At 35.1% G+C, this 9,042-nt stretch overlaps 1 protein-coding gene across 1 annotated transcript; it reads right to left on the bottom strand.

The window, feature by feature from the left end:
• Positions 1–974: 974 nt before the first annotated feature.
• On the bottom strand, positions 975–4,007 carry LOC127791476 (zinc finger protein NUTCRACKER). The gene is made up of 4 exons (XM_052321377.1): positions 3,694–4,007; positions 3,421–3,569; positions 2,847–3,243; positions 975–2,142 (listed from the first exon to the last, which is right to left on the bottom strand). Exons 2-4 carry the CDS (start codon positions 3,530–3,532, stop codon positions 1,296–1,298), a joined length of 1,356 nt encoding a protein of 451 aa, XP_052177337.1. The 5' UTR covers positions 3,533–3,569; positions 3,694–4,007; the 3' UTR covers positions 975–1,295.
• Between the last annotated feature and the right edge of the window lie 5,035 nt (positions 4,008–9,042).

Raw genomic sequence — 9,042 nt, 5'->3', positions numbered from 1 at the left:
TGGTGTATGATCAGTAGAATTAGAATTATGGGCACGGTTGTTTTCTACCACACAGTGGATCCATATCTCATTCAATCATGTAACCGAAAGATTACAAAATGAAGAGACTGGTACTGTAAGAATGTGACCCCCCCCCCCCCCCCCCCCCTCCCTCTTTTTCCCTTTTCTTCTTTCTCCTTTTGGCTATTCTTTTCCTCTTTTTCAAGTAGTCTTTAGCACGCACCCTTAATTCATAACATGTCACGGAAAATTAGGAGGGTTAAATTGATTGAAATACATACAATATGGGACTCTAGTATCTTAACTTTAAAGGGTTTATAGTGTTTAAACTTGGGTAACTAATATTTATCGGATATGTGTAAGTTTGGACGATTGGTTGAGATTCAATTTTAATTAATTACCCACCATATATTACTTTGCACATGGAAGATATTTGTCTATATTCAGTCAGTAATTGGGTCAATTAGAGAAGCAAGTAGAAAGAAAGGACAGGACCACTGCCAACTGCATTGGTCAAGAATGTCTTTGAAACCCTCAACTATATGCAGTAAAAGCAAGATTAAGTTGGATTCAAGCTTCCAAGCCAAAAAAAATTGGAGAGTTGGATTTTAAACTAGCTAGTCTAGATGATCTCAATGGATGGCATCGAAGGAATACCACTATGGCTTGTTGTTCAATAGTCAGGTATTCAAATCAAATCGAACAATATAAGTACAAATATATATATATATCTATCAAGCAAGTGTTCAAGATGATCAAGAAGGACAAGGCCCTGGCAGGGGTGGCGGATCGAAGAACTGGAAACGCTTAAACAGTTTCCTCCATTTCTACTTGTAATCTATATAGTAATATATATATTGTTACATATAACTTAATTAATTTGAAGGGTCCATTAAAAGAAAAGGCTAGATAGTTTTGTTTAAGAAATAGGCTTAGCCCACTAATCTTGAGAGTAATTACTATTGTACACCAAGTTAGTGCAATTTTAAATATAAGATCAAGCTAGCTAGCTAGCTCCACAACAGATATATTGAACATCGCAATAATGGAGTTCAAAAGGCCCCTCTTGCTTTGCCCCCACTACACTTAGCCCCTTTATCAAGAACACAAAAAGCCACCATTTTAAAGGCAACTTTGAGGCTGCAAGAGAATATGCATGGATCTCCTCCTCCTTCAAATCTTGAATAGTTTTCTAAGCTTCATCACTTTTAGCCCTGCTCAAATGCCACCTTTTCCTCTCTGCAAAGCTTGTCATTACTAAAATCAATGCCTTTTCTTCATTCCAATATCATCAATCAAATATTCCATCCGTTCACTGATGATGGATGGCAGATGGACTGAATTCCAACCCCCAAGAAATCCCTGGTTTGCCCTCCGGCAGTTCCATCTTCGCGATTATTCTGTACATTCCTGCGCTTTGAGGGGTACATCTGCAGCTCATCCAAGCTCGAAATCTCGTTTTCTGATCTCTCTGCACCGCCTCCAAGACCATAAAATCCACAGAACTTGCTCCCATCTTGGCCTTGAATGTTACTGCACTTCAAATTCAGTCCATAGCTTCCTAGGAAAGAAGGGTCACTAGAAATAGAATCAATTTGGGCAGCCTTCTGCAACAAGGCTGTGGCAGACATATTTGTTAAAGGTGTTTGATGCACATGGTGTTGGCTGCTGTACAAAGAAGGAACACTAACAAGCTGAGTTCCAGTGTCCTTGGCATCGCTCAAATGAAGAGAATTTCTTGATATTTCTTCACTCTTGTTGGAAGAAACCTTATTTTCTCCGAAAACCCATGTCAATTGGTGGCTGGATGGGAGAGGATTGGAACATGAAACAAGTAGATCACCATAGACAGCAGCTTCTGAACTCACAGACCCAATGGGGTGAAGATTATTGGCCATAGTTTCTTGACCTAGGCTTCCTTGGCCCATATTATTCCACAGGGAGAGTCCTTTTTCACTGGTTGGAACTGGCTTGAAAATTGAAGAGAAATTCTGTGGCATGCCTGGGCTTATTGGGTTTGCAATGAAATGGTAATTTATGTTGCTGGCCATGGTATTGTTGATGTTTGAGGCTGCTGTAACCCTAGCTGCTTCTTCGGCCAAGGCATCACAAAAGGCCCTGTGAGTCATGAAGCTATCTCGCCTGCTCACAAAGAAATTCACAAAATGATCAATCATCAGTTCAGATAGAACATTTATTTATATATAAACCATATATAGAGGAATCCAAGATGAATATGTATAGGTTGACATTTAGGTACATTTCCATAGCACATAAACCAACACACCATTCCCAAGAAAATTAAGGAAAAAAATGTTGTATGGTGAAAATCTGGACTGGACTTAACCAAAAAAAAAAAACTAGACTTTGATTTAGGTTCGTAATGACATGTTTATTGTGAAAACAAGGACGGTGGCTATTCAATAACTACAGTATACTAAGTTTTATGTTATTATGTAGAATTGTTTATATGAATTTTAGTTCATCTGTATTCTTATCTTCTATATATACTGCCAACAAGGGCCATGGGTATGCATATATTTACTAGGGAAATGCATGCTTAAAACACATTATTTAGTCTATAAAATTTGAACACTTCTGTGAGGACAAATTTCGAGGGATGGAAATCAAGAATGTCTTTCTAGGACATGCCAATTGTCTCTGCTATGATCTTTCCTTTTCACATCCCCAAAGCAACAAACAGAAACATAGAAAGGGAGACAACAAACAGAAGCATCACAATCACTTGAAAAACACCAAACAAACATCATTAATTAGCTTATCTCAACTTTCCTCTTTCGCTTGCTTGTTGTGCACAAGATTAATTTGAATCCAAATTAAATTACCTTGAAAACACAGCTCCACAGTCACATTTGTACTCCCTGGTGCCACAGGTTTTGGAGTGAGCCTTCCAGTCAGACTGCACGGCATAACGCTTGGAGCATTTCTCACACTTCCACTTCTTCTCGCCGTGCTTCCGGCAGAAGTGCTTCTTGATACCGGTCAGGTCGCCAAGAGCCCGGGAAGGGTGGTGGTGGACGCAGGTCTTTTCTGGGCACACGTAAACGCGCTTCCGGGCCTCCTTGCTGGTCCTCTGCTTGAGTTTCCACGGCAGGTTATGGCCTCGCCGGTGAAGTTGCAGGTTCTGATCTCTTTGAAACCCTTTCCCACATATGTCACACAGGAACCTGTTGGTGGCCATTAGGGTCTTTGGCGACAAGGCGATGACTTCGGCTTCAGGATCTGCGAAAAAAAAAACACGAAAACCACCATATTAATAATTTGTGAGATGATGTAAAGAAAATTGTAGGATCAGTCTGAGAGAAAACCAGTTCTAGAGTTGACATCCATTTGAATTTAATTTGAATATGAGAATCCATGAATGAGAAAAACTATGTATCAGTGTGAATACGGGCTTGCCTGGGGTTCCTGGGAGGCTTCTCTTCTTCCTTGCAGGGAGGGGGTTGGATCCAGCAGTTTGGTTTAGAGCAGAACCGTTTACAATTGCTTCTTCTGCCATTTTTTCCAACATGTTCAAGTACTCTTCCTCCACAGTTTGGTTCAAGCTGCTAATTAACAAGAAAAACACAGAAAGGATCAGCAAATACAAACACAGAAATAGGGTTTTGTGTATATATAGGAGAAAAGAGAAAGAAGAGATGCATATATATATATATATATGGATATATATACCTTTTGTTGTGATGTCAACCGAAGCAACAGAAGCTAATTATATCTGGAGAAATATTGGATATCTCAACTATAAGAAGACACCAGAGAATGAGTGCCTTGACAAGGTGCTTACAAGCTTAATAACACAAGAGCTGAGAAATGAAGGATTAATTGGATCTCTCTCTCTCTCTCTCTCTCTCAAATGGTTGCAGTCTTTTCACATTGCTTTTGGTCGGAATAAGAGAATAGATAAGTATTAGTTTATGGGAGGCGGTGAAAAGTGAAGGTTGAAGGAGAGGAGAGGGGAGGGGTGAAGACGGAGAGAACAAATTAAGGCAAAGGTGCATGATGACACATATGATGTGGTGCCTGGAAAGTTAGCCTCTATGCCTTTTCTCACTGGAATGATTATCCCATAATTTGGTTGCTTTTTGTTTTATATATTAACTTCCTCCCAATCACCCATGTTTAAATATTCTTTTTCCTGTAATTAAAATATCGGCTTAAACTATTTCATGGGAACCCCAAACAAAATTAATTTTCAGCTTCTCAAATCTTATCCTAATCAATAATACATGCATATGGATACACATATAGGTGTTTGAATGTAGGTCCTGTCTTTGGTACATGCATATGGGATTTTAAGTATTGATATTTTCATAACTTTAAATCGTGACTTTTTTCTATTTCAAATTGATATTTTCATAACTTTAAATCGTGACTTTTTTCTATTTCAAATTGAGGAATAAGCTTGTCGCTATTATCAAAACTCACTCTTATAACAAGTGCTAATGAATGAAAAATATTTCAATGTGTCTCCTTTTGTCAATTAATTAAATCTCCTTTTGAGATCAATGGATCATGCAGCTCATGAACCATTCTTCATTCTCCCAATCTCCCTGTTAAAGTCGTAGGAGCTTGCTGCTTGTAGAGATCTAATAGTAGCAGAACATTTTCATTTCCTTTTTTATCCTCAGAATCTTTTGATTCCTTTTGTAGGCCTTCGGGTCCTTTATAGCAGCTTTTTACCTAGCAAAAAATGAATTCGTATTTCTTGAATAACCTGGAAATAAAAGAAGAAAAAATGGCACTCTTACAATAATTATATTAAAAATACCCCAACATTATATGGTTGAAATATTTATGTAAACATTGCTCATCATATATGATAGGTTTTTCTTTTTCCTTTCTTTTCTAAATCACTATAGTGGTATTTTTTTTATTTTTTACTTTCCAATGAATAAAAAATTATCCTAGCACAAAAATTCCGTTATTGAGAGCCAAAAAAAAATCCATCAGGTGTTATTTCGGCCAATCTTTGTTATTTTGTTAGGGTTGGGGGCTTTTGTGACCCAGTGTAATGTGGATTGTCATCCTTATTGCATGTTTTTGAATTCTTCAGAGTTCTTAATTTGCTCTAGGTTTCATGTTTAGCTAGAGCAGGTCCCTTATTTGGGGATATCTCTGGTTGTATCCATCGTTCTTGACAGTAAGCAAAAAAATAAAAATCAAACATATGATGGCTGCTGGAAGGAGCTCCTTGCATGAACAAAAAAGAATATATTATAGTAGCACCAACTAATGCTCCAAAATTCATCCATGCTTGATAAAAAAATTCCTATATATATATATATATATATCCCCATTAGGCCATTACAAACCAACAGTAATCCTTTTGCCTCAAATTGGTTTCTTAACATTCAATCATTCAACACATTAGAACATCCATGAACATCAATCTAACTGTAACGCCAACTAGACTATTAGCACTCATGCTAAAGCAATTCAATGATAATGAACACACTTTAGAGCAAGTGGACAGGTGAGATTTGCATTGCTTTTTTTATTTTTTTTTCTAGGAACAATATTAAAGCAGAAGTTTGATTGTGATTGATGAGCAATATGGCCATCCAACAACAGCTCCTTTTGTTATGATTTTCACAAAAAGTTAAATCTGTTCATGTAGCTGCATATATAGTCAAATGGATCGAAGTGGGAAGCAAAGAAAAAGAAAGGATTGCATTTAATTAGTACAAATACAATATTATTGATACCCATCATTTTCAAACGCAATATATATATATATATATAATCAAGATATTTTTTCAGCGATTGCTAGCTCTAATGATGGTTGGGCAGTTTCTCAATGCTGCATCATTTGAATTTTAATTCTGTTGTTAAAAAAATCATATTATGTCACAGTGACCTCATTAGGGCAACAAAAACAATATATATGTTTTGTTTGCTATGTTAATTATGAGATTAAATTTACAGTTGAAGTGGAAAGAAAAGCTTATGAATTTGGGATGAGTAACACATCCAATAAACTTTCCTCTCTTTTTCATACAATAAACTTTCCTCGCTTTTTCATACCAACCTGTCAAAGACAAAAAATCAAAAGGAAAACAACCAACCAAGAAGGCATAAAAGGGAATAGTCGTCCTTATGACAATGCTACGTGCAATGGCAGCCCCATCCGACTGTTGGCTATGGGTCATTAATTCCCAACTTGACCATACATGAGAACTTATGTTTTTTTTTTTTTTTTTAATGCAAGCTGAAGAACGACACAGGAACAGAAACCGATAGTCCTAATAAGTGGAATGTACCGAGAATGAAATTCCAGTCAAAGAAAAGAACTAATATCTTTCCAATCATAATATCATCTTTTGAAATTTTTCCACATGAAAATCGTGTGGGTTAAGTCAAGAAAGACATCGGGAGTAAACCTTTGCCTCATTTTTTGCTTGCATGGATTTATATTGTTTTTAAAAATTTATTGATATTATGAGTAACATTAGTTATAATATTAAGGTATAATTGATTATAATTAGTGACAACGACACCCAAGGGGTCCTATATATGTGTATATATAAAGTTGGTCGGTTACTTTGATTGATGGTTTTTCTTTGACTGGTAGATGCATAAACCACTTTAAATCTTTTGTGATGAATGGCTTCAAGTTTTCTTTCTTTGGAGGAAAGTTTGATGGCCAAACATTCTCCATGGGTTTCAGTTGGAATTACTTATTATATAAGCAATGCTGAATTCAAATAACTAGAAAAGACCCATTAGTTCCAGTAGTACTGGACATAATTCTCTATCATCTAGGTAGCTCAATTTAACGGTACTATAAATTAACTTGAATTCAATCATTCAATACATGAGTTGAGGTTTTTTTTTTTTTGTGAATACATAAATTATTAAGTTTCATTCAAATTAATTAATTAATTAATTAGCCATAATAAAAATTGAATTCGACCTAACAAAAAATATTGAATTTTGAGACAAAACATTTTCATTTACTTAACCCTTAAGTTGGTTTAGTGGTAAAGGGTTATAGTAACCTTTTGTTGTTAGAGTTTAAATTTCTTTACGGGCGATGTCATACAAATTTATATTTACTTATTGGTGTATATGATTTATAAACTATTACGCATATTTAATAATTAATTTACCTAATAATCTATTAACACCTAAAACACAATCACTATGGATTTTTATCAACAGCAAAAACCCAAAAAACGAGAAGAAAATCTGAAAAGTTGTGTATGTGCCCAGCTATTAATTAATGACTGAATTAACCGCAACTGGTTTTTAACTGATTAATTAGTGGAGAAGAAGAACAAGGAGATGGGTTTTGAAATCTGATCTGAGCAAATTAAATCTTTTGGAGTTGAATTATAATAATTAAGCAGGAGATCATAGAATATTAGAATAGGCGTTAAAAGTCGACAGACAGGGAGCTGACAAAGGCAGTGAATTTTTGGAAGAGAGAGTCTACTTGCGGGCTGACTTTGGCTGCTGCAAAACCCTTAATCATAATCTAATGATGGTTCTGTTTTTCCAAAGTTGTTTAATATATAATCCTTGGAGTTTTGCTGTTGAACTTTGGTGGCCTTGAGAATATTCTCTCCTTCCCCAGCGCTACTCTCCAAGCCACCCCACCTCCCTTTGCTTCAACTTTCGAGATCTACCCTTACCCTTATGGGATTCCTCTTCTCCATTTCTATATATAATATATGTCCCCCCTTCTCTCTCTAAATCTCTTGTTTTATATATATATACGGTGAAAAACTAGAAGAAAATATCTCTAGAACAATGAAATATTACAATTTTTTAAGTAATAATTTACACTAGACACCTTGCCCTGCGCTGAGGGTTTAATATAAATAGAGAATACCTTTTATTTTTTAAAAATTATATCAATTATCTTTATTATTTAAAAGTTGTAATAGATTATTCCATTGTAACTTAAATTTATGATGCACCAAATACTCATGAAGTTTATAAAATAACATAAGTTTTTAAGTAACTTTTAACACGTGAGAGGTCATTATAATTTACACAATATAAAGGATACCGGACCTAGCTTTATAATTTAGTGAAATTTGAAAATTGTCAAATGTAATTTACCTATTATTTTAATTAATGTATAATTACTGAGTTACGTTGTTGTGTATAATATTTTTACTTAGATATCATTACTTAAAACTGTAAAATCGATCTGGCCTACTCTAATATAAAATTAAGATTTGATTCACTTGGATACATTTGAAATAGAAGGGTCTGGGAAAAGCAAATGGTTGTCACAAGGGCTTGTTTGTTTCTTTGTTGTCTTTTACTTTGAAAATATAAAGGAATGACTACTACTTGTAGTTCTACTTTGATTAATCAGCTAGGTTTGAGGTAAACCCTAGCCTACCTAACAACCTCTAAAAGTGTTTCCTATCTCCAAGGACTAGGGTATATATGTCTCAACTCCCAAATCAACATTCCCAATAACCTATATACATTCAAACTTGATGTGAGATTTGACTGTTCCTTAATTAGCAGACTCATTGATTCCATAATTCCTTGTCATATATTCAAGGATTGGGAATATGGCGTATTCGTCTTATGGCTACAATATTGGTTTAATTAGCACATCCAATCTGTAAGCTGATACACCACGAGGGTACTATTGACATTTTGCAATTGAGTTGGCACAATAATTATATTTGGTCTTATTATATTGGTCATATTAATGTAATAGGTGGAATAGGGGAATGAGGAGCAGCTATTTTTTAACCTTTGCATACAAGTGTCACTTGAAATCAAGATTTATTCTTTTTTAAAAAAAAATTAATAATAATAATTATCAAGACACGGGTTGATTAACGCTTAGCACGTGTTAATATATAGTACATTATTTTGGGATTTTAAAAATTAATTCTGAGGGGCAATTTTGTCATACTAAAAGTTAAAAATGTAATTAGCAGATCGAGCAGCAAGCTTTGAATATGCACATCCCAAAAGTGGTGTAGATTTGGATCTAGGAATCCATTACAGAAGCCCACATGCTTTTGCTTATCAAAAGTTGGAGAATAT

The sequence above is a fragment of the Diospyros lotus genome, chromosome 15, assembly GCF_014633365.1.
Source record: "Diospyros lotus cultivar Yz01 chromosome 15, ASM1463336v1, whole genome shotgun sequence".
NCBI lineage: Eukaryota > Viridiplantae > Streptophyta > Magnoliopsida > Ericales > Ebenaceae > Diospyros > Diospyros lotus.
This window is presented reverse-complemented; position numbering and strand designations above follow the sequence as displayed.

Excerpts from the sequence above, each read along its gene's own strand:
- LOC127791476 (XM_052321377.1), bottom strand. The coding sequence starts at position 3,532 with ATGTTGGAAAAAATGGCAGAAGAAGCAATTGTAAACGGTTCTGCTCTA. Across the intron at positions 3,244-3,420 it reads AAGCCTCCCAGGAACCCCAG|ATCCTGAAGCCGAAGTCATC; the intron begins GCAAGCCCGTAT and ends TTTTTTTCGCAG. Across the intron at positions 2,143-2,846 it reads TGTGGAGCTGTGTTTTCAAG|GCGAGATAGCTTCATGACTC; the intron begins GTAATTTAATTT and ends CTTTGTGAGCAG.